Source organism: Brachyhypopomus gauderio, chromosome 11 (assembly GCF_052324685.1).
Source record: "Brachyhypopomus gauderio isolate BG-103 chromosome 11, BGAUD_0.2, whole genome shotgun sequence".
Classification (NCBI taxonomy): domain Eukaryota; kingdom Metazoa; phylum Chordata; class Actinopteri; order Gymnotiformes; family Hypopomidae; genus Brachyhypopomus; species Brachyhypopomus gauderio.
Window position 1 is genome coordinate 13671693 of NC_135221.1, and position 26184 is coordinate 13697876.

General features: G+C 43.9%; 1 protein-coding gene across 2 annotated transcripts in view; it reads right to left on the reverse strand.

The window, feature by feature from the left end:
* syt9b (synaptotagmin IXb) overlaps nt 1–26184 on the reverse strand; it is a 45792-nt gene that overhangs the window by 18883 nt on the left and 725 nt on the right. The window contains exon 1 of one of the 2 annotated variants that reach the window (XM_077022153.1): nt 2269–2781. The exons of the other annotated variant lie outside the window; for it this stretch is intronic. Coding sequence (XP_076878268.1) covers nt 2269–2416 — 148 coding nt within the window. The 5' untranslated portion in view covers nt 2417–2781. Of the gene's footprint in view, nt 1–2268; nt 2782–26184 lie in introns of those variants that run through there. 2 annotated transcript variants of the gene reach the window in all.

Consider the following 26184-nt stretch of genomic DNA (forward strand, 5'->3'; position numbering starts at 1 on the left):
TTCAGGGGCATCACACAGACTCAGAACAGCACGGTATCCCATCTCAGACCCTGCAGGCCCAGATTGGCCAGAGCTTTCAATCAAAACAAAACAGAGTCAACACGAAGGTGCACGGCCTTGTGTTACCATCCTGTAAATATTGCGCCGTTATGCTATGATGCCTTCACTTTGCTGGGCTCGCTCTGGTTCTAATTCAGCACACTGTTTGAGGCACGGAGCCTCCTGGACCAGGGACCCTGGAGCCAGGCAGGGGCGTGAGTGACTGCTCCTTCATGCCGTGTCCTTCTGCAACACGTCTTCAGGGAACAGAATCACGACCACGGTTCAATAAGCCTTCAGCAGCCATGCTTGAGTACATGTTGTATATACAACGTTCTCCAAGGACAACAGGCATTTGAAGACGGCGCCGGGTCTGGGAGGGACGGCGGGCAGAGCCATGCCACAATGGGTCTTTCTGTGGCGCTTTGTGTGGTCCTGACAGAAACAAAGGATGAAAGGAACCAGCCAGGTGCTGAAGGCCCGGAGGGTGTAGATGATTGTGGATGCCACTGGCAATGACACTAACAATATCACAGTAATAATGGAGAGGTCACATATGTCATATGGCTGGGAAGGTGCAGAGCTATTGCACTAAAGTATTTCACTCCTCCTGTTCCCCAGACAAGCTATACTGCAAAAGTTAGCAAGGCAGTACATTGTCCTACAGCTGGAATACATCTGATTAGCACTGTACGTCTGGGTGAGATATTGCAGGAGGAGGTATTGTGAGATACAGATATTGCTTGGGATAACCCACAGGTGACTTAATTAGATCTCGAATCAAACCTAATGAATTCTGAGCAGAATTGAATAACTGCTCAGCAAGTTGCACAAAATATAGCACATGGCCTACCTGGCAGGTTCAGCAGACCAGTCTGACAAACTGGAGCTTCTGCTCCATACAGGTGTGGTAGTGAGGTTGGTTTCATACCGACTGTTCTTGCATTGGAACTATGTGAGTCTAATGATGTTTGACATAGACAGATCCTGCCCTTTGTACTGACTAAACACCAGTGACCTTTATACGGCCCAGACCAGGGATGGTTTAAGATCTCTTACAGGTCTTGTGGAAACACATCTATTGCAATACGAGTTAAACAAAACAGTAATACAAATACAAACAAGCATTAGTATGCACATAAAACTGTTGTTTCCTTTAAAAAACTATAAAATATACTTTACTGTCAATGCTTATATAGCCTAGGTGCAGAGAATAGCTTAAAAGGTTGGATCTTGAAAATGTTGAACTCACAAAGCTTTGAGAAAAGTCATGTTTGAGAAGGACACACTCTAAACTGATGAATTTCCATTGAACTGCACTCCTAAGGACAAATGATAATGATAAATTGCTTTTTTCTTGGTGACAAATCTCTGACTACGTGCCAATGATGTCAAATGATGTTTTGCTGCTAATTTTCATAGGGTTATATTGACATTTGAGATAATGATAATAATAATAATAATAATAATAATAATAATAATAATAATAATAATAATAATAATAATAATAATAATAATAATCCATTCGTATTGTATTATAGTTATTACTAATTATCAATAATTATTTTACTATTATTATTATTGTTAAACAATGAATCTAATCTATAACATTATTATTGTTATATGACTAAAAGAAATCTTGAATAATGAGAAGATTTACTTTCAGAGGTCAGAAATCTTATGTAAGTTTGTTTATGGGTTTTGTTAGGCTTAATTAATGTTAAAAGTAAGCAGGAGTAATTTTAGTAATTTTAGCAATTTTTGTTTGCCTTCATAAGTCGAGAAAAGTGAGTTTAATCGTATCGGTACAGATACGATCTGTGAAAGCACTTATTGTCAATAAATGGGTGGGGCTCTCATTCCGGTAACAAAGTCCATCTTCAGTCTTCGCCCTCACCGAGTTGCCTCTGAAATGCATTTGCAATGAAATAAACCGCTCATGCACCTAGAAAGGGTGCACGCCACGCGCCAATGCACGCGGAGCAGAGCAAAGAGTGCAAATGCCAATGTTATATCAACAAGTTTAGTTTCCTAGTTTTATGCAAATTTTCAGAGATTTTGGGTTAGTTTAGTAATGCTCAAGGCATCGAAGTCGCGTGCATCATTTTTAGCCGTGATCTACTGTTTTATACTTATCAAGCTTTTTGTACCTTATAAACAATAAGATTCTAACACAAATCTCAGATACAATTCTTCAAACTGAAAGCTAGGAGAGGGAAAAATCCTTACCAGAGTCCGAAAATCTCGGTCTGCCGAGATCTCGGAAATAGTAGATAAAATCCAGGCAGTTATCGTTTTGCACTTCGCCCTTGGAGCAGAGCTCAGACAGTAGTTCCAGCGCCTTTCGACAGATTTCATCCTCTCTTTCTGCAGGCATTTCCTAACATCCTCCTGAATAAAACGATCCTCCTTGGCGGCGCTCAGCAAGTCACCGCTACTCGTCACTCCACGCATGGAAAAGCGCACTTCACAGTCGTACAGCGGATCCACACTTCGCAGTAGCCCATGTCAGATATCCACAGTCATATATAAACTCCATGCATTAAAATCACATAGTATGTTTTAAATAAAAGCAGACTGGCGATCGATTTAGAATCCACTATGTCCAAAAAAAGTGGCACTGGTTGAATTTTAGCGAGCTTCGCAACAGCTTCGGTGGCACGGTGCGCTGTCCACAGCGCGCTGGTGCTGAATTGCGCAACAGCACGGGGTTAGCTCGTGAGTGAACAACGCAGGAGTGCGTTCGCTTATTTCTTAACGCGGTTGCTTTGGAATACCGAGTTTTCTGTGTGCCCCAAAGAACGAGCCCCTCCTTCTCTCATTCCATCATCTGAATCATCCAGTAACAACACACTTTATCTATTCCATAAGTTACAATGAGGAAGAAAGATATCTTAAAGGACCCTAAACAACACCCCATAAAACCAGCATGATATAAATAAAACATTTAATTAGAGATAAGCTTACTGATTTTAAAAGCCATAAGCTTTTAGGTTATTGGTAACAAACAATCAACCAAACCCAAAGAGTGAAGTTAATCAGTCTTTTCTTGCAGGTTAAGGAGGTTAAGTAGTTAATATGTCAAATCTAAATAACTGATCTCTGTTTATGCTTTCCTTGTTTAAAGATTGTGCACATTCAAGAAGGGAAAAGCAGTGTAAATAGAATCACAACTGGGCATTTATTATTATTGTGTGTATTATTGTGTTATTGTGTTATTCAGTCATTAGAGAATAACTAGTGAACAACTGAAGCTGGTCTAGATCTAACTAACGATGTTAAGACTCTATTTTACAGGTAAATTAAATAATCCATTCATGCACAATCATATTCATACACAAGCATCAAGTGTTGCTTCATAGTGCAGTCAGATAGTAATACAAATAGGCTGACTGAACTTGAAGACTCAGTGTGTGTGTGTGTGTGTGTGTGTGTGTGTGTGTGTGTGTGTGTGTGTGTGTGTGTGTGTGTGTGGCGAGTAAGTGAATTACGCATTCCTTTCCCTTTTCCTCTCACTTCATCTCTTGTTGTCTATGGCAACTAATAGACTGAACTTCCACATGGAGCCAGATTCCCAGTACCCTCACACTATTCAGGGATCTCGATAGGTGTGAAGACACATTGACTTGAAGTCAAAGCTTAGACAAACACTGAATCCCCTCTGCCATAAGAGACCGTTGTTTGATGGTATGTGTAGACATCACAGTTTGCTCTCTCAGCCAAAGAACAGACTTTCTCTCTCTCTCTCTCTCTCTCTCTCTCTCTCTCTCTCTCTCTCTCTGTATAAAAATGCACATGGCATTACTTTGTCAGCTTTTATGTGCTACACTCATTCTCTCACACATGGTCTCCCCTCTTTAACAGTTCACATCACATGCTTTAATAAGCCCTTAGGCTTGTGCAGGAGCAGGTGTACCTCATCCTTAACAGACAGACACTCTCCTCTCAGTGGCACTAAAGATGCACTGACTCCTCCTGGATTATTTATGGAAAGAGCAGACAGACCATTCTTATCTCTGTACCGCTCCTTGCAAATCTGACAGAGGGATCAATACCTATCGTCTCAGGGCAAAGAGACAAAGTGTTACACATACTATTAGTACTGCAAGGGACATTTAGGTTATATACACATCAAATTGTCTCTTCAGTCAATGGCGTTATAACGGCAAGGAATGACATGACATGCGGGATGGCACTTATGATGTTTCCATAGAGAAGTCTGACGGGTTTAAGCTTCAGTTTGCCTTCAAAATGACTTTGATCTATTTTGGGACAGCAATTAGACCCACAGTCCTAGATGAAGTGCAGTGTGGTTTATGAGTCTTCTCACCCAGGCTGTTGTGTGGGGCAATGCTAACATACTTTGAGAGACATGCATGAAAGTTCACAACTCATATGAATTCTACTAAAGATGAGAAACCTCATTCTGGCAAGAAGACCTGACCCAATTGTGTGTTTATTTCTTACCACGCTACGTTAGTAGTCATCGTCCTACATACAGTGGAATTACAAAAGTACACCTCTGATTCACCTCGGCTTCATCTTCTATCCACACCAAGTGGTTTAAAGCTCTTTGAAAGCAGAACCAAGACCTTTTGGGCTTCCGTTTCCATAAGTCCCTGATGTTGGAGATACTGATGCCTGAGTCAGCAGACATACACCACATTAGCTAAAGACGGACGCCAGGCCACAGAGCCATAGAGCCACTGTTCTTTCTCACCAGCGATGGGCCATGTTGTTATGCTCACTGCGATGTGATGATCGCCGTGCTGTCACGCTCCACCCCAGTTCTGCAGCTCAGAACTCCAAATCCCAGATTCCCCTGGGTAAGCAGGTGGAACTCACCCTACCTTCATCGCCCAATCAGGAACCGTTCTTGAGATCTTTGTCCCCTGAATATTGAACTGTTTCACCTGTTTCTAATTTCACCTCACATATATAAACTGTAAGTATTCCTCACTGTGAGTTACTACCACTGTTTGTTCAGAGCAGGTCTCTCTGTGTTGGGAGTATGGAGTTTAATCATCATCGTCCTTGTCATGGTTTTCCCCTCTGCTTTTGTTTTGTTTCCTGTTTTCTTCTCTGAACATCCTCCTGGCTTGTAAATCATTTTGTAAACACTGACAAGGGTAAAACAAGAGTATGTGTCCATGTATTTGCTTTGCCCTTTGAGTACAACTCAATCTCATCAGGCAAATTGGCCTGGTTCTCTCTTATTACACTTACTGATTACTAATTACAGATGTTTTGGGAAGTAACCAAACCTGCAACAAGTACATAAACAGACAAGAAACAAATGGTTCTCAACAGTAGTGAATTCCAACCACATGAGGACATGAACCACTCAGGGCAGAGGAGAAAGACAGCAGCTGTGCGGTGGTCCTAAATCCATATGTACTTATATACAACTAAATGCATGAAGAGGTCCTTATAGTGGCCTGTGTTTTTCACTATGTGGTTAAAGTTGTTAAATATCAGCTTTAAGGGCCTATACGTGCACAGTATGACAACCATATAGCATATATACCGTATAGGCCGATGAATAGAACGACACATTTCTAATCTCATATCTCATATTTGTTGTAGATGTCTGTCTGAGGTCTGCACCACTCTATGCAGATGGGATTCCTGGTCTGGCTGTACCAAGCGTTCTTGTTCTAGGGATTTGGGTCTCCAATCCTGTTGGCTCCTGTTTCAGGTTCAGGGTCATGGGGGTGTTGCACAGCTCAGGGTCGTCGGGTGGAGTCGAGATGCTTCGGTGTCCTTCCTCATGTTATCTGCTGCTGGTAGCAGCGGTGGACCCCAGCGAGACACACGTCCCCGCACACACGTGACTCACGGACAAGCGACTCTTCCAGAACCAGGAGCCGGATCTTTCCCTCCACATGTTCCTCAGCTCGCTGCCTTGGAACATGTCCGTGTCCTTGTCCAACAACGTCTTTTGCATGCAGTTATTTGTAGATCACCTTTGTGCTTGGGGCCAATGGCGCCATGACATTCATCTGTGTATAGTTATAGCACATCTGTGTTGACATCCTGGTTCTTAATCTGTTCAAGAATATCAGGAAAACTTTTCCATATAGGTCTTCCATGACCTGTAGGGTCATTTAACACTCACCGTTCACAGCTAGTGCTTCTTAGGGTTGTGAAGGCCCTGGGTGTGAACTGCTTGCCATCACACACTCACAGACACACGCACACACACACACACACACTCCACCAAGTATGAGCCAAAATGAGAGGCTCATATAATTCGGGTGAAAATGTATGTCTTATGCATCTCCTTGTAAATTCATATATGTACAATTAGCTCTTTAAAAGGGCTCTAAATAGTAAAGTCTTTGGACAAAGTTGTTGAGCTAGAGTAATTCTCTCTCGCTTATGAGGCTTCCAGGACTTCTCCCTACAGACTCATCTCAGCTTTAAGCTGTGTGCAGAGGTGCAAACCAACTAACGAAATGCTCTCTCAAGTGTATAGTCCTTCCTGTCTCGTTAACTTTATAACACCTGAAGTACGAATAGATAAACAAATTCAGAGCTCTAAACCATTTAAAGCTCTGAAATCTTTAGAGCCCCGTCTCTGTTGTGTCTATGGCACAATGCACCCAGGCTGTGAGAGGAGGTGTGTGTGCTGCAGTTGGTGTCTGGGCAGGAAGACAGACAGTCACGCTGGATATTCCGTGATCTCAGCAAGCAGCTTCTCATGGAAAGTAGGCCTAGACTAAACTGACACCATTAACATTTTTTAAAGCGAACCTCAACTTTTCTTCTTCTCCTCCTTCACGGTTCAGATTATGATCTAGATAATAGAAACAGACTCCCAAGGCACAAGAGATTTTTGCTTTTCGATGATTTTCAATAAAATCAACACAGTAATGTCGGTAACCCACATTGATAGGCTGTGTTACATAACACAGGTCCCCTGTGTGTAATGTTCGGTTGGCTGCAGGGCTCGCGCGTGTACAGAAGTGAAAAACGCAAAAAGGGCACGTCCCGCGAGAGCCTTACACGAATCTGCAGCGCTCTGTTACTATGGCAACAGTGCGTGTTCTGGTAGAGGTGTTTCGCACCATCGGTAACAAGGTTAAAAAAAAAAAGGCATGCTTATAATTTGTTCTTTTTGCCCCCACGTTCATTCAACATTGCGTCTTCAGCGTCACAATGCAATTCATGAAAACCTGTCAGACAGAATCCAGTAGTAGTAGAGGAGGGACTGACTAAGGCCAACAGTTAAACAAAAGAGGCGTCACGCAGAAGTCAGGCCTGCTCACACGGGCCTCGTCAACATTTAGTGAGGTCTTCACCAAGGTCTTCATTGAGGGATACTGTAGCGTTGTTTTGCATTCTTTATATTTCCATGGAAACGAGTTTCACCACTTTGTTGAACATGAAGTGTCCTTCTGTGTGTTCCAGACTCCCTTAACACTGCACTCCTCAGAGAGGCTTCATCCAGTTTGTGTAGAGTCCTGGTGTTCAACGTGCCTGCTAACAGGACACCTCCATATGCTCCATAACCTCCAGTATAACAGTCACGTGTTGTCCGAGCCAAGACCTTTCTGATGTCATTACTCTTTGAAATGGGATCAAGGAAACAGAACCCTAAGCTGGCATTTACAAAACAAAACAAAGATGTTTTCTGAGAAATGTCTAGACCTTTTCAGTTTACTCTTGAATGTAACAAAAAACACCAAACAAACAAACCTAATAATGGCTAACTATGAATATAGAGCATTAACTAGCACTAAGTCAAACTACATTTACTACACAAATACTGGGTTTGGGAGCAGAAAATGTGTGTTCTCAGTGCACTTGCAGGCAATAAACAATGAAGTGTCGGAGAGCAGCAGACTACATATCCCAGAGAGCTTATACCAATACACAGTACAATTAAGTTTGAATTTACTCAGCAAACACATCTTGAACCGGTGGGAGAAATGATACCAACAGAAAATAAAATAAGAAATGAGGGAAGGCAAAAATTATATGTACACACACACACACACACGCGCACACACACACACACACACACACACACACACACACACACACACACACACACACACACACACACACACACACACACACACACACACACACACACACACACACACACACACAGGGGTTGGACAATGAAACTGAAACACCTGGTTTTAGACCACAATAATTTATTAGTATTTATTAGCAGCCAATACAGTGTCAATTCATCTTGGGAATGAAATATACAAGTCCTGCACAGTGGTCAGAGGGATTTTAAGCCATTCTTCTTGCAGGATAGTGGCCAGGTCACTACTTGATGCTGGTGGAGGAAAACGTTTTCTGACTCACTCCTCCAAAACACCCCGAAGTGGCTCAATCATATTTAGACCTGGTGACTGTGCAGGCCATGGAAGACATTCAATTTCACTTTCATGTTCATCAAACCAATCCTTCACCAGTCTTGCACATTGGATGCACATGGTCCTCCAGAATGGTTCAGTAGTCCTCACCAGTGACGCACCCATCTAGCACAAGTATTGGGCCAAGGGAATGCCATGATATGGCAGCCCACACCATCACTGATCCACCCCTATGCTTTACTCTGGACATGCAACAGTAAGAGATTTGCACCATTGCAACCGACGTTTGGAATTGGCACGAGTGACCAAAGGTTTGGCTATAGCAGCCTGTCCGTGTCTATCGACCCTGTGGAGCTCCTGACGGACAGTTTTGGTGGAAACAGGAGAGTTGAGGTGCACATTTAATTCTGCCGTGATTTGAGCAGCCGTGGTTTTATGTTTTTTGGATGCAATCCGGGTTAGCACCCGAACATTCCTTTCAGACAGCTTCCTCTTGCGTCCACAGTTAATCCTGTTGGATGTGGTTCGTCCTTCTTGGTGGTATGCTGACATTACCCTGGATACCGTGGCTCTTGATACATCACAAAAACGTGCTATTTTGGTCACAGATGCACCAGCAAGACGTGCACCAACAATTTGCCATCATTTGAAGTATGTCACCCATAATGTTGTGGATGTTGCAATATTTTGAGCCAAACTGTGTTCTTACCCTGCTAATTGAACCTTCACATTCTAACTGGTGCAATGTGCAATTAATGAAGATTGGCCAGTAAAATTACAGGTGTTTCATTCATTCAGTTTCATTGTCCAACCCCTGTGTGTGTCTGTGTCATATATATATATATATATATATATATATATATATATATATATATATATATATATATATATATATATATATATATATATATATATATATATATATATATATATAGAACTTGTCCCCTCCCATAAATTATACTGAGGCAGAGAAAGAAAGCGAATCCTCTCTGCAGTCTGGAAGAGGAGTGGCGGTGGCAGGTGTATGAAGTCTGAACTACGGCAGCGGTGTGAGGGAGACTCAGTGAGTCAGTTCCTCGATATCGTGACAGCGCATGAACGTGAGCGCGCACACAACAATCGTTATAATTCGAGACGGAACAATTACGTCTCGCCCAGGATTACATTAAGATCGAAATTAAACCTGTGCATAGTTTAATATTTTTTGTTCCAGGAAATGTAGCCCATCACTAACCAATAACCCATCACTATAAAAAGTTAAGAAGTCAGGGGTTCAGAAACTGTGGTTCGCGAGCACATTGCGCATGTGATCTATAGTCTTGTTCGCCACGAGGACTGCGGTGGTGATCCGGTAAAGGCGCAGAGGTGTCAATTCCAGGTTCAGAAAGTAAAAGTCCTCACCAGGATTTTGCTCAGGCTTCCTGGATTGCGTTGATTCCACTAATTTACCTGGATTGCACTAATTAGAAAATCTAGCAAGCTTGAGCAAAATCCTGGTGAGGACTTTTACTTTCTGAACCTGGAATTGACACCTCTGTAAAGGCGGAACGAGGCGGACGCGCGTCCCGGGCTCTGAGCTGAAGGGGCGGACAGGTCGAGGTGTTACCGTTACTGTTATCACTTTATTCTTCCCTGCTTGTCCGCGTACATAATTCACAGGTGGCGTGCGACCTGCTTTTCATGAGGAAAGCTATAGCTGATCAATAAAAGCAAACTTAACCCAGATCTCAGCATTTCTGACAGCACAGGGAACAAATGTTGGTAATTATTTTGGCTCTCATACATCTCACGAGGCCACAGTCTGTTTGATGCACGACCGCCTCGCAAAAATGAACCAAGTTATAAAGTTCTGAATAAGAGTTTCGATAAACACTTCCACGCATCCCAAACAGCCATCCATAACTTGGGCGTCTATGTAAGCCACACTATTGTAATGATCACAACAGTTTTCCCCTCAGAGGAATGACCCCTAATCAGACTCTCTTCTATAGCTATAAGCATGTGCTTTAGTCGTTACACGTATTTTGATACCGTCCAAACAAGCAGCACAAGCAGCGCAATACGCACGAGATGATCTCCGGTGGCGCCGGTGTTCTGTCGAGTTGTGCTTTGCATCGAGTTGTGCTCGTTTGCGGTTTTGCGCATGCGCAGATCCACAGGCTTGTCATTTGTTTCCACGCTATGTTCCCTTTCTGTCGAGTTTACGTTCAGGTGATAACTTAAATAAATCTTTAAAAATATAAATCTTTTTTTATTATGTTTTTGTTAGCAAACATGTGCATGGGTCTGTACTGGAAGCATGATTTGATAAGGGAAGCATTATTCGATGTATGATATCAGCCTATCGAGATATGCTATCCATGTAAAATGTTAATAAGGAAGCTATAATGGATTTAAATCCATGGATTTGTTCATACATACAGTGCATGTACTTGATTTTATAATTACAATGCGTCATAATACCGAGTTAGGCTATATTTTATGGGAAACGCACAACTGCAAGCATTTTTCGACAAAGTAGCAAAACTCGACAGAACACCGGTACCACTAACGCAGAGTCAGTGGCTCAGAGACGGTCACACAATCCCCCGAATCATTGGGACGTTAGGAAAGCCCATTAGGGGGAGACGCCAGGTCCATTTAGTATAATGAGGCTCGTGCTCCTGCTAAAGGGATGGCAACGTTTGACCGAGGTATTACCCGCGATAATCACCTGGGGTTAAACCGTTTGACCTGGTGAATAAGGAGCTGTTCGGGTCTAAAACGTTTGCAAATGCGTCTTGTTCAACATGTTTTGGCATGGCTGGACATGCTATTGATCTCTGTGTTTCTTAGCAGATAAAATATTAAAATGCCCTGGTCAAGCATCTAAGGTCAAAATGCAGAAAATGATCCAGAAGGTGATGCAAGAGTTGGTCAGCATTAACACAGCATTTACAGTACTAACACAGCACTAACTGTGTTAGCATTAATTATCTGTGTTAACATTAATTAATGCATTAACAGCATTTACAGTATGGGCTGGAGCCACTGTGTCACTAGTCCTGGGCACCTAATGGTGGACAGGTGAAGGTGGAAGACAATTATGAATCAGTCACCACAAACACCAACATCCAACTCATACAACCTAAACAATACTGAACACAACAACAAAGAACATCTAACAGAAAACCCTGATACACTGAATAAAAGACAGAGATAAAAATAGCAAATATGTCTTAGTATAGCCTTGAAACGCAGCACACAAGGTCTTGAACAATGACCAACAAACCAAAGACCAAACACAGGGTTTAAATACAGGACTAACAAGGGGACCAAACTTGAAACAGGTGACAACAAGGGGCGTGGCTACAAATGACAGGGGCGTGGCAGGAGAACACATGGTACACCAAAACAAAGCAGTGACAGGGAGACAGAGGAGGGGCTAAAGATAAGATAGACATGTTGAGGTGGAGCTAAACGTGACCACTACATGTTCAATCTTACATCGCGGCGCTGGTGAACACTCGTGCAACACGCTTCTGCATTATGACTTTGCTAAAACGTTGGACTGCACAAAAGCTAGAAAAGTTTGGCATTGCATTCTTAGAGGCCACACACACACACACACACACACACACACACACACACACACACACACACACACACAGAGGCAGTGGTCAGGCTGTAACGGCTGTAACTGAAGACGGAGTGAGTGGAGAAGACCAGGAGCCTTCGCCCCATCTCGCTGGCTCAGGACTCGTCCAGCACACATCTAAACAACGCCATGACAGTCATTTCCAAACACGTGCATACACCTGCATAATTCATGCACTTTAAATCTGAAATTTGTTATGCAAGTGCAAATCTAAGGCAAGCGTGCATCTAGGAGACGACTGAGGTAGTTAAAAAAAACAAAATGTGACGCTTAAAAAGCAAGAAAATTACGTGAATGACACGCTTCTGCCGTTTGAGGGAGTGGATTCTACAGGGGGAGAAATGCGTTCTGAGGAAGACTTTGCCACATTCACAATGCACACCAGCATCAGCCTTTTTGATGAAGACTTCACATCCTGCCAGTGGTACAACCTGGCGAACCCAGCGCAGCACGATGGACAAATCGATCGGGCGCTTATTTGTGTCGGAGCTGCAGATGTAATTGTTGAAAATGCTTCTGGAGTAGCCTGACTGGCCTGCTGCCTGGGCGCCTGTGCAGAGACCCTTTGAAATGAGCGTGACATGCGTCAGGTGCCCACAGGGGGGAGCCCCACACTGGCCTGTTCTGTGCATCTCACCCACCACGAGAACCTTCCTCACGTTTGCCCCCCGTGACTGCGTTGGCCTCACTGTGGATGTTTATGTATTATGCATCAGCAAAATGTCTCTCTGACAACGACCTAAATGTTTCATGAGCATCTCGTGTAAGCTTGGGTGTTACCATGGCCACAGTTGTGCTAGATACCATCATTGGAATGATAATTTATGAGACGTGGTTGTTCAGCGCCCTGTCTCAGCATCTGTGTGTGTTTACACAGCTTCTTAAAAGGTCTTTTCTGCTGCACTGTTATAGCAGCTTGCGTTCAGTGTCACATATTCATAGTACAGCACTTATTAAAGTTATAGATGGGTGGCGCTGAAAAAGTTGTCCTGATCATCCCTAAATGTAACTTAGAAATTGCCCTGTACGTTCCTGTTGGGGGGGGGGACGACTAGAAGAAAAGAGTAGTGAACTGTCAGAACACCAGGTGGCAGTAGAGCTCATCTGAGTCCGTTACAGTTAGCAATAGGAGTGTCTTTTCCTTCAGCGTACAGTTTAATGACTGAAATTACAACCACATGCAGGTCTATCAGAGTTGATAAAAGTCTACAGCAGTAACTGATCAGCGGACGGTTGACTCGGTTTCACACAGCTCACAGCAACAGTCCCCTCCTAGTAATGGGAGTGATAGCAGGTAACCTCACCTAGTAACAAAAATACTGCCAAGAAGATGCCATAATTCTAAGGTAACCACGAGTTGGCATAGACAGCGCATAATGCATCTGCCAAAATGACACGCAAAGATGTTTATGGCCTCGTCTCATCTGGATGCTAAAAAGGAAAAAAAACGTAAGAATTTTACGTTTATATTATCAAAGAGACTTTTCAAATATTGTATTGGTATTACTGAAATGTCAGTAATGTTGCACTTTATTCTTTATAAATATTTTTATTATATATAAATATTCTTGCTGTGATTTACATGCTTGACAAGAAGCCTCACATTTATTCTGTATAATTTAGACATCCTGTGTATCATACGTGTATGGTAATACCCCACGACATCACTTTTAGCTATATCAGTTTACAAGAATCCATCATGAATCGGTCTATAATGTAGTCACCTCGCCCTCTAGTGGTCAACAAAATACTGCAGCGTCGGCACTAAAATCTCATCTCTGCTCCGGTGAATGGTCATCCAGTGGAAACCACTATATTAGCGGAAGTAAACGGCCACGAAACCAAAAGAAAAGCCTTTTTTACTGCACACTGTGTGTGTGTGTCTGTATTACTATGTTAATATTTTGTAACAGTATGTTAATTTGCACTGCTTGTGTGTGTGTGTGTGTGTGTGTATGTGTGTGTGAGTGAGTTAGTGAGTGATTATCAATATATGTTTGCTAAACTGCACATTGGAACTGGCTAAACACAATTTCAAACTTCTGGGTTAACCTTGTTACATAGATTTTTGACAATAAAGTTCTCTTGACTTGACTTGAATTATTATTAATTATTCACTGTCTGATTCACAGTTGTGGCATACGTAAATGGAACTGCTACCAGTGCAGGCTTTATGGGCCCACTGCTTACACTACTACACTTTTTCAAAGAGCAGGCTATTGATATACATGATGTATTCATGATCAGGGCAATAAAATTGTTCAATTTATATTTTATCTAATTTTCAGTATTATTGTCATGAGGGACAGTTGCAACACAGTGTGGGGACAGTTGCAACATGTTATCCAAAATTCCAGCACTTTTCAAACCTGAAACACAATGCAACATTGACAACACTGCACAGAATGACGTGAACACGCTCGTGCTCTCACAGGTTCACGCACAGTGAGTCGAGCGCTACGGTCAGATGCAAAAGTTTAACTGAGCCAAGAAGAAAGCAAAAATATATATTTTTACTAAGGAAAATAAAAATAGTAACACACAGTTACTTGGATAAGTAACCTTAATCTGATTACTGGACTGGAAATAGTAACTCATTATATTACTCGTTACTGAAAAATGTGGTAAGATTAGAGTAACGCATTACTAAGTAAGTAACGCGTTACTGACATCACTGGTAATATGTAATTAGGACTTGTTGAAAAAATCTTTTGTCACAGAAGCACCTGTGAATAAAAGTGCTCTGGATGAGGTCTGGCAGGAGCTCCTCCACGTTCTCCTGGATGAGACAGAGTGTGACGCTGGGACAGAGGCAGCAGGAGGCAGAGGTGAAGTAAGCTCTGGTTTATTATCCATGATAAATAACAACAAAAAGACTCAGGCTCAAAGGCAAAAGGTAGCAACAGAAATGAGAACACCGAAGTAAAGGCTCTCTTGAGTAGCAAGGGCAGGACTCTCACTGGTAGCGAGGCGCTGAGGCAGGAGAATGAGCAGCGCTGGAAGGATCGACCTGTGGGAATATAAAGGGACAACCTAACACGGAACAGGTGTTAGAACACAGGTGATTGGGAGCGTGGGAGTGTTCTGCGTTGTGAGGGCGTGCGTTGTGTGATGGGGGGCGTGGTGGTGCTTGTGCGGGTCGCTTGGGGTGCCCTCTGGTGGCGTCCAGGCCGACTCACCGTGACAGAACCCCTCCCCAAGGATCCTGCCAGCCGATCTCTCCTCGGGCGCCCCGGGCCACGCGGAGCCGGAAGACCAGGGTGCTCCCGATGGAAGGAGGCGATCAAGGAAGGATCCAGCACCTGGGAGGCAGGGACCCACGACCTCTCCTCCGGTCCGTAGCCCTCCCAATCGACCAGATACTGCAGTACACCGCCCCTGCGCCTGGAGTTCAGCAAGCGACTCACCCCATAAGCCTGCCCGTCTGGCAGCTGCAGCGGAGAAGGGGGACGTGGTGCTTCCTCCGTGCTCAACGGGCCCTCCCGGAACGGCTTTAATGCAGACACGTGGAACGTCCTCGAGATTCGGCGGTCCGCTGGCAGGTGTACCTGGTAAGTAACCGGATTTATCTGTCTGGAGATGGTGTACGGACCTGTGTACCGGTCAGTCAGTTTTCCCCGCGGTCCCAGGCGGCCGTCGCCGGTAGCCACCCACACCTTATCCCCGACTCTGTATGCGGGTGCCTCGCTCCGTCGGCGGTCGGCTTTGGCCTTGAACCTCCTTACCGCTGCCTCCAGCTTGCGGTGAGTATCCGCCCAAACCCTCTCGCTTCGCTGGCACCACTCCTCGACTATGGGTTGGTCAGAGGAGGCGGCATTCCATGGGTAGAGAGGTGGTTGTCGGCCTAACACGCACTCGAACGGGGTTTTACCTGTGCTCGATTGGACCAGGGAGTTCTGCGCGTATTCCGCCCAGGTGAGTAAGGAGCTCCATGTGTCCAGATACTCACTGCAGTAGGCTCTAAGGAATCGTCCCAGCTCCTGGTTTATACGCTCCACCTGCCCGTTGGCTTGTGGGTGGTATCCTGAGGTGAGGCTGACCGTTATGTTGAACTTGGATAAAAACTCTCTCCATACCTGAGATGTGAACTGGGGCCCTCGGTCGGAGACGATGTCCTCAGGTAACCCGAACTGCCTGAACACTTCTTTAAACAGGATCTCTGCTGTCTCCCAAGCCGTAGGCAGTCCTGGTAGAGGTATGAAGCACACCATCTTGGAGAAACGGTCTACTACGGAAAGGATGGTGGTGTTTCCGTCGGACTCAGGCAGGTCTGTTACGAAATCAACCGCTATGTGTGTCCAGGGCTGAACCGGTATGGGTAAGGGAAGCAGCTTACCCGCGGGAGGCACCCGGGGCACCTTGCTCCTTGCACAGTCCGGACACGAGGCCACGTGCCGCAGGACGTCTCTGTGTAGTCCCGGCCACCAGTAACGAGCTCCCAGCACCTGTGACGTCTTGGTTGTGCCGGGGTGACCTGTGCCTAGCGAAGAATGCGCCCAACTGATGAGAGGAGTTCGCTGCGCAGGAGGGACAAACCTGCGGTGAGGAGGACACCGGGGGTGTGGGTTGGCCGCCGCGATCGCTCGGTCGATCTCCCAGTCCAGCGCGCCTAGAAAACACTCCGTTGGAAGGACGGGCTCTTTTTCCGTTGACTCTCTGCTCTCCGGGAAGGAGCGAGAGAGAGCGTCAGCGCGTGTGTTCTTCTCACCGGGGCGGTACGTCACCTGAAAACGGAATCGGGAAAAGAACAGGGACCATCGCGCCTGACGCGCATTCATACGTTTCGTGGATTTTATATACTCGAGATTTTTGTGGTCAGTGATCACTGTGAACGGATGTTTCGCCCCCTCCAGCCAATGTCGCCATTCCTCGAAAGCCAGTTTCATGGCTAGTAATTCTCTGTCGCCGACTCCGTAATTTCGCTCTGCAGAACTGAGTTTCCTAGAAAAGAAGGCGATAGGTTTAAGCGAGCAGTGTTTTCTGAAACGCTGGGATAGCACGGCCCCGACCCCTACATCGGACGCGTCTACTTCCACCACGAACGGCCGTTTCGGGTCGGGCTGGTGCAACATAGGTGCAGAAGTGAACGCCTGCTTGATCTCGTTAAACGCGTTTTCCGCCTCCGCAGTCCAGGTTATCCTCTTCGCCCCTCCACGCAGTAGGTCTGTGAGAGGCTTGGCTATCTGGCTATACGAGCGGATGAAACGCCTATAAAAGTTCGCGAAGCCCAAAAATCTTTGGAGCTCGCGCCGTGTGTGAGGACGGTTCCACCCCTTCACCGCCTCCACCTTTCCCGGTTGCATATGCACGGAGCCTGACCTTATGATGTAACCAAGGAAGTTCACCTCTGAAAGATGGAACTCGCACTTCTCTAGCTTGCAGTATAGCCTACTGCGCAGGAGAGTGCTCAGGACTGCCCGCACATCCCGGACGTGTTGGTCCCGGGAAGGAGAATAGATGAGGATGTCATCAATATAAGCGACGACACATCTATTCAGGTACTCCCTCAAGACCTCGTTGATGTACGCCTGGAAAAACGACGGTGCCGACGCCAAACCGTAAGGTAAGACCCGGTACTGGTAATGACCAGTGGATGTACTGAACGCCGTTTTCCACTCATCCTCCTCTCGGACCCGGATGAGGTTGTAGGCGCTGCGCAGATCCAGTTTGGTGAACACACTCGCCTCCCGTAGCTGCTCCAGGGCCGAAGGCACCAGAGGCAGTGGGTATGAGTAGTTCACCAAGAGGGAATTGAGCCCCCGATAATCCACGCATGGCCTCAGACCACCGTCCTTCTTCTTCACGAAGAAGACACTGGCTGAGGCGGGCGAGGTGGAGGGAGTGATATAGCCCTGAGCCAAAGCCTCTCTAATGTATTGCTCCATCACCTGCTCCTCCTCTTGTGACAGGGGGTAGATCCTGCATTTGGGGGGAGTCGTGCCTTCTCTCAGGGTGATGGTGACATCCCAGGGGCGGTGTGGTGGTAACTGTGCAGCTTTGGATGCGCTGAATACCTCCGCGAGGTCCCGGTACTGGCTTGGGATCGCTTGGGGGTGAGCGACATTAGGGCTCTCTATACTAGTGGTCAGCATGTTATAGGGCTTTCTGCGACCCGCACGTGGACGTTTGGACAGAGTGGACCAACGGAGAATGCGACCCGAGGACCATTTAATGAGGGGATTGTGCAAACGGAGCCAGGGAAGACCTAACGTGACTGGGTGACGTAAATGGTCATCCGTCCAGCGCCTGCACATGCCTCGGTTTCTCCAACTTCTTCAAGGGAACCCTCAGCCGCTCCGCCAGACTCTGCTCCATCACGTTCCCCGACGCTCCCGAGTCCACTAGGGCAAGAACCCCCACAGAACAGCCCCTGTAAGACAACCAGGCTGAGATGGTAAGTAAATTACCGGTCAAGGAGTTACTCACGCGAGCTCTGCCACCGCTCGGGCGAGCGGTCTCCTTGGTCGTGGTTGTCTCCCCGATCTGCATGGGTTCGGGTCTCTGGTTCTCTTTGGGGCTCGCCGGGGCCGGAGTGGTGTCGCCCACAGGACCGTGAGGAATTCGGCTTGTCCTCTCCTGCAGCAGACGGTCATACGTGACCGCTAAATGCACCACCTGTGAAAAACTCGCCCCTTCCTGGCGACACGCGAGCTCTGCCCTTAGCTCGGGGCGTAAGCTCGCGACGAACGCGTCAACAAGAGCCGCATCATTCCACCCGGTGTTGGCGGCCAAGGTCCGAAAGTCCAGAGCGTATTCCGCTGCGTGCCGTGTGCCCTGACGCATTCTCAGTAAGCTCTGTCCGCACGCACTGCCCTGTCTCGGGTGGTGGAATACGTCTCTCAGCTCCGAGACGAACGCGTCGTAATCCGTCAGCCGAGCTGATTCAGTTCTCATGAGCGCTGTTCCCCACTCCAGCGCCTTACCCGTGAGGCGGGATAAAACGTAAGCGATCTTTTTCTCGGGACTTAGAGAAGACCGATACGTAAAGTATAACCCGCATTGCATAAGGAATCCCTCGCACCTGTCTGGTTCCCCTCCGTAGGGCTCGGGAGGTGCGATGAGACCTCTATCCTCTCGTACTGGAGGAGATGCGCTGCTCGCATGGGCAGAGAGAGACTGCAAGCAACTCGATATCATTTGCATCATGGTTTTGATCTCGGTGATCTCTTGTTGCTGTCTTCCGATGACCCTACCTTGCGTGGCCAATATCTCCAAAGGAGACGGCGCTTCTGCTCCTGCTGTCGACGGCTGCTCATTCTGTGACGCTGGGACAGAGGCAGCAGGAGGCAGAGGTGAAGTAAGCTCTGGTTTATTATCCATTATAAATAACAACAAAAAGACTCAGGCTCAAAGGCAAAAGGTAGCAACAGAAATGAGAACACCGAAGTAAAGGCTCTCTTGAGTAGCAAGGGCAGGACTCTCACTGGTAGCGAGGCGCTGAGGCAGGAGAATGAGCAGCGCTGGAAGGATCGACCTGTGGGAATATAAAGGGACAACCTAACACGGAACAGGTGTTAGAACACAGGTGATTGGGAGCGTGGGAGTGTTCTGCGTTGTGAGGGTGTGCGTTGTGTGATGGGGGGCGTGGTGGTGCTTGTGCGGGTCGCTTGGGGTGCCCTCTGGTGGCGTCCAGGCCGACTCACCGTGACACAGAGGATTCTTACAACCCATCTTTAGGTGACCAAGAGACAATCATACAGAATCTAAAGCTGCTAACATATTTCATAACATATTTTCATAATTTGCTGTAATAATCATGTAATACGTAATTAATGTATGATGAAATTTTATTTATTTATTTTTTTTTGCAGAAACATATTTGAAAAAAAGATCTCAAGGTGAGGCCGTCAAGGACCATGTCCACATTCACCTGGATGAGCCTTTCGTGTCTTACAGCCCACCCCTTAGGTGAGCAAGAGACATTCATACAGAATCCCATGTTAACAACACATCTGCTCATCAGCTGACATCAACCTTTTCAAATGCAATTGATATCAATGTGTATAATGTGTATATCAAAGTGTGTATACCTTTGACTCAGTCCCTATCATGACTCCACTCTATGGTATTTGTATTTGGTGTGTGTATAACTTTGACTCAGTCCCTACCATGACTCCACTCTATGGTATTTGTATTTGGTGTGTGTGTATAACTTTGACTCAGTCCCTATCATGACTCCACTCTATGGTATTTGTATTTGGTGTGTGTGTATAACTTTGACTCAGTCCCTATCATGACTCCACTCTATGGTATTTGTATTTGGTGTGTGTGTATAACTTTGACTCAGTCCCTATCATGACTATGGTCTATGGTAGGTGCAGGACGGCCACTTGTCCAACACTAGAGCTCCTCCTCCTGGTCTGATACTGCTGTGATCTCCTGCACAACTGACACACCGCAGATTCCTGGACAAACTACACACGCACATAAACACAAAAATACACACATGGTGCAAATAAACTACAGCATTATGAAAATGAATTCACTTGTGACAATTCTTCTTAGAGTCTTCTCACAGCCATTATATCATCAAACACTTTTGTCTAAGATCAACAGAATCTGAAGTACACAAAAAGTAGTATGGGATTACAGATACAAATACAATGAAAATTCAGTAACATTTTACATAAGGTTTGATAATGATGGATACATTAACATGAACAATATCCGCTCATCAGCCACAACATTAAAATCACTGATAGGAGAAGTGAATAACCTGTATGATCTCAATGTAAAGGCACCTTGCAAGGGGTGGGATATGTTAGTGAACATTCAATGCATCAGAACTGGATCATGGAGCAATGGAGGAAGTGGCATGTTCTCATGAATCATGTAACACCTCCCTAAGCATACTATATCAGTGGTGTTGTGGTCAGAAACTGACCAGTGGTGAAAGGCTAATATCAAAAGATATACTATACTATACAAGTTAGGAACTGAGTAAAGGTGTTTCTAATAAAGTGTCCAGCGTGTACAGGTACATGTTGATTGCAATATATTATCCGTCAAGTAGTTTTATCATATGTAGCTTCCCCACTTGAAAGGGATTGACTCATCTACACTGAGTATCCACTGGAATTTACTCAATGACCAAGCAGATAGATCCTTTATTCTATTATTGTGTCCAGCTGCCTCTTCTACGCTGTGGTGTGCTGGGGAGGGAGCATCAAGAAGAGGGACGAGATGCGATTGGACAAGCTGGTCAGGCGTGCAGGGTCTGTAGTTGGTGTGGAGCTGGACTCTGTGGTTACGGTGGCGGAGAGGAGATCAATGCGCAAACTGCTCTCCATCATGGAGGATGATGGTCACCCACTGCACACCATCATTATGGACCAGAGGAGCAAGTTCAGTGGCAGGTTCCTGTCACAGAGCAGCTCCACAGACAGACTCAGAAAATCATTTGTCCCGAGAGCCATTAGACTCTTCAACTCCTCCCAGTGGAGTCGGAAGAGGGAGGGGGACAGATGACACTCCATTATGGTCACTTCGACACTTTGACACTTTTACACTTTTATACTTCGACACTTTGACACTTTTTAAGCACATGCCATTCATTTGCACTACTGGTCATTGCACATTATTTCCAGTTTTACCAATCTTGGTCGGGATACTGGATAATTGTACACTTGTATTGTATAGTCTTTGTATTGTTTGTGAATGTCATATACGTTTTGGGAAATTGCTGTGTGTGTCCTTAACGGTTTGGTGTAACTGCTACTGGCTGCTAAATTTCCTTCGGGATCAATAAAGTATGTATCTATCTATCTATCTATCTATCTTTTTTAAACACACTCTTATTGCAGCTGTTTCCTCTTTAATTTACAGGTTACAGAGTTTCCGTTTGTTTGTATTTTAGTCCCAGTTAATTTTGAAGTTTTAAAAGTCAAAAGTAACTTAGAATAGAAGTAGCAGATTGGTAATATGGAATTATAGCTTGAGAAATATTTAGAGCGGTCAAAATAGGAGTAATGATTAAGAACTGTGTGCTTCTATGTTATACATAGTGTTGGGCAACACGGTGGCTTGGTGGTTAGCACATTTGCCTCTCAGCACTGGGGTCTTGGGTTCAAGTTAGAGGTCTGCACTCCCACGGTAATCCCGCGGGACCCGTCAGAATATATTGCGGCGCGGGCCAGAATTTAATTGTTATTGGTGGGAGTGGGAGTTTAATTAGTCCAGGCGATGCGGGAGTGGGACCACATATACATGTAGAAAAATCCCGCAAATTAATAAATAGTCTAGAAAATTATAATAACAACGCAATGATTTTCATGCATAAGGAACATGACGAAAACAACTAATCATTCAGTAAGTAAGCAATAAACTAATTCAAAATATTGGCTAAGCAACTGATCACGTGAACATATGAAGTGTGCGTCATTTTGATACCGAAATGGCAGAGACTGTAGACGGTCAACCAGTTTCAGCTGTGGAAAATTCAATTAAAACAAGCGAATACACCACAATTAAGCCAACTACAGGAAAGTCTGATGTATGGAAGTCATATTCCATTGTAATTAATGGAGATGGAAATCGTCTACCATTTGCTTGTTGTGATAGATGTCAGAAAGTGTTGGTGTACGTCACCTGACGACATGTGTTTGGACTGTGGTAAGAAATGGGACAGCGGGATCCATCGCTATTTTGCTGATTTAATAAATACATAAGAAATTTTCAAGTACTAAATTTAATTAATATTAGAATTGTGGGCGGGGGCGACAGAAATGTGTATGTGGCGGGTGGGTGCGGGATTAAAACAAGCAATTTTTTTGGCCGGTGCGGGCGGGAGCAGGACTAAAACAAGCAGAAGCGGGCGGAAGCGGGATTAAAACAAGCGATTTTTTGGCGGGAGCAGGACTAAAACTGAGTGTGTGTGTCTGGGATTGTATGCCCAGTGGTGGATGGTGGTGTCCTCTCTCCCCTTCCTGCACCCCATTCAGTCCCTCAGGGGGCTGTGGATCCCGGTAGAGAGTACACTGTGCGCAATTGGCTGCCCCCTCTCGCCGGTGTGTGTGTGTGTGTGTGTGTGTGATTGCTTGTCTGAGACTTGTACCGGTGTTAAAATTGTAAAGTGCTTTGGGTATCCTAAAAGGCGCTATATAAATTTAACATTCATTCATACAAGCATGTTAGTTTCATACTGTGCTTTTCTCATTTACTTTCAGAAAACTTCAGGATGTGCTGATGTTTGGAACAGGGTTAAAGGAAATTCCACCTGCAGCAATACAGCCACAGCTAACATGATTGGAGCTCACGTTTTCCTTTGGCAAGTACCTGTGCAAATACAATCAAAATCCCAATCTCACAAAGCTATGAAGATTTTCAAGAAGCCATGGACTATGGAATACAGAATTCCCCTGGATTTGGCCTTCCGTAAAGACAAGCTCTAAGGAAAACCAAAGTTCACTTTAAGCTTTAATTGTTCATATTTTTAAAATATATCTTATTGTTCTCAGTATCTATACGTGAATACATACCTCCGTTTGTTTTGACTGTTCGACACTAAGATGCAAATGTTTTCATTTTTTAAAATTGTATATACAATTAGGATTAAAGTGTCTGTTTTTTATCTTTATTTTATGGAACTGTATATACAATAAGTATATAAAATTGTATTTATTTTCATTTTTGATCATTTTACTTTAATCTTTTTTATGGAATTGCTAAATTCACTTGTAAAGATGTTGATTTGTGTTGGAGAAAACGGCAAAGCTAAGACTGTTTAAAGCTACATATTTTATTTTTAAATCTAGAAAATACAAGATTTAAGAGCAGTGTTCAACTTTTAGAAATGTCTAGTGTAAACTGAACCTTGTTAGTTCCTATTTTTGTTAGTTTCCTATTGTTGTGTTGTGTTCGTCCCTCAGATGGGCGGGGCCCGTGATCCGTCTCACCTGAGGGTCGTTTGTTTGTCTATATATGTCTTGTCTTTGTACCAGTTGACCGCTGGTTATTATATCCTTATTTCGGATCAGGTCACAGGATTTTGGTTTGCGCACTTTCTCCATTTCTCCATCTCCAAAAAAGTGCATTGTAGCAAACACATGTGTTCATAGCTGCCATTGAAAAAATGCCTCTCTTTTAAATCACTTAAAAGATCCATCCAAAATTGAGTCCTAGAGATGAAAATCATGAAATTCCATTAGATTTTGTACGATAGAATTGGAAATGTGTTCAGTTAACATTTAAGCAAGTCATTTATAACTCATCATGACATGGGCACATTGAGGTGAATATTTTCTAAAAAAAGATTGGACCCATATGTTTTTAATCCATATATAGAAAAAATATTTGTTATGTAATTGAGTGAATAAAATGCCATAAAAGAGCACCTACAAATAACATGATTCATTTGGATAGTTTTTAGTTATAATAATGCAAAGTTCAGGTGACACAATTAACGGCAAACGTCAACAATGTCAAGTGTAGGAGTGTAAATGCAGTCTATTTAAGTTTTAATTATTTTAATAAATAAAATAATTATTTATTAAAATAATAATTAATTATTTATTTATAATAAAATAATTTATTATTTATTTATTTTAAAAAATAATTATTTTAATAAATCATTAATAATATGATTTAAAGTATTAAAATGCATTTGATTTGCGCCATAAGAGTAAAGCAGGATATTAGGCCACGCCCTCTAGGGTAGAAAAGTAAAAGGAAAAAAGGTCAAATGAGAGGGAAAAAAGAACAAAGGAAGAGATTGGAGTGATATAGTTTTTTGACCTCGCTTTCTCTTTCTCGCTCTAACTATAGGCTACGAAACACTTTGGGAGTTTTTATGTTTTTCTTTGTAATGTCTTTAAAGTTTCAAGTAAAGCATTAAGTACGAAGAAATGGACTTGTGGAATAATTTAAAGTGATTAGAGACGAGCGAGTGAGTTGAGCATCAAGCTAAAGCTTCATTTGGAATTTAGGAATCAACATCAAGTACAGTCTGTTGAACTGAATATTATACCATGTTGGCTTACCTGTGTTTTCTTAAGTGTGACCACCAGCTTTCAATGCGTTGATTTGAAACTGAGGATCCATACATATGACTTTGAGCTCCTGCAAATTCATCCACATGGCTGGATCTTAATGTAGAGTGAATGGCAGCCATGACTCCATTTTCTGTTCCACAATCTCTGCGGAGGCGCATTGGAAGGACTCCAAACTCTGATAAACACTGCATGTAATTTTGAGCAATGATCCCTGGATCACTGTTAGAGCTTCCACACTTGAGCCACATAAACTTCCTTGAAAAAAAAATCGATACAGCCACTGATAGCCACACCATATGGTTTCAGTTTTTCAAAGTCATCAAAGTCATCAACTTGCCAGACTTGGTTTGGTCCCATGGAGTAATATCCTCTTTAGACAAACCTATGTGAAGAGCGCTTTTGAACTCCAGCTGGATCCAACTCTGCCATCAAATGAATCACATCATATATTTTAACAGTAAGGGAATAGCCTACTTCTGTTGCAAGACCTGCCACATTGCTCTGTAGCCCAGAAGCTGGCCTGATCCCTTTAGTTCCTCCAAAATTAATGCACACACAGTAGCAACAGTGGTGTAGTTAATCGTTCTAATTAACTCTGCACTCAGCAGGCTTCTTGATAACAACTATAATTATTTCATACGTGTGACCCTCTGAAATATTTATGAAGGAGCTCATCTTCTGTAGGGTCCTCTAATACAGGAACTGAACCTGAAGAATAAGTATGATCTCAGTTCTGTTATTTGTGACTTGGAACTACAACCCATAATGTATATTATTAATTAATCATAATTGAATCTAATATATTGTAATTTTTATACATTAATGGATTAAATTAATACATGACACAGTTATCACAGCAGTATAACATTGCAAAATGTAATGCTACACTTTGTACTATTTTACATGTCAAATGGACAAACAATATGTTCTAATTTGGTATAAGCATGACGCTTTTTTAGGTTTTTAAATGTTGGGCTATGTACAGCATAGCAAAAATACTCAAGTAAGAATGGAAAGCACAAATAAACTAGTTTTCCATTCTGTTTCATATAGCTAGCTTACCAGTAATATTGGAGTAAACATTTAACTTTTCACATTGCTGCTTTTTAATAGTTCCCCCAGAAACATTTCTATTGAGTTGTGGGCCACTTTCGGTGTCTTGTGGTTAGATTTGCAGTTTCTG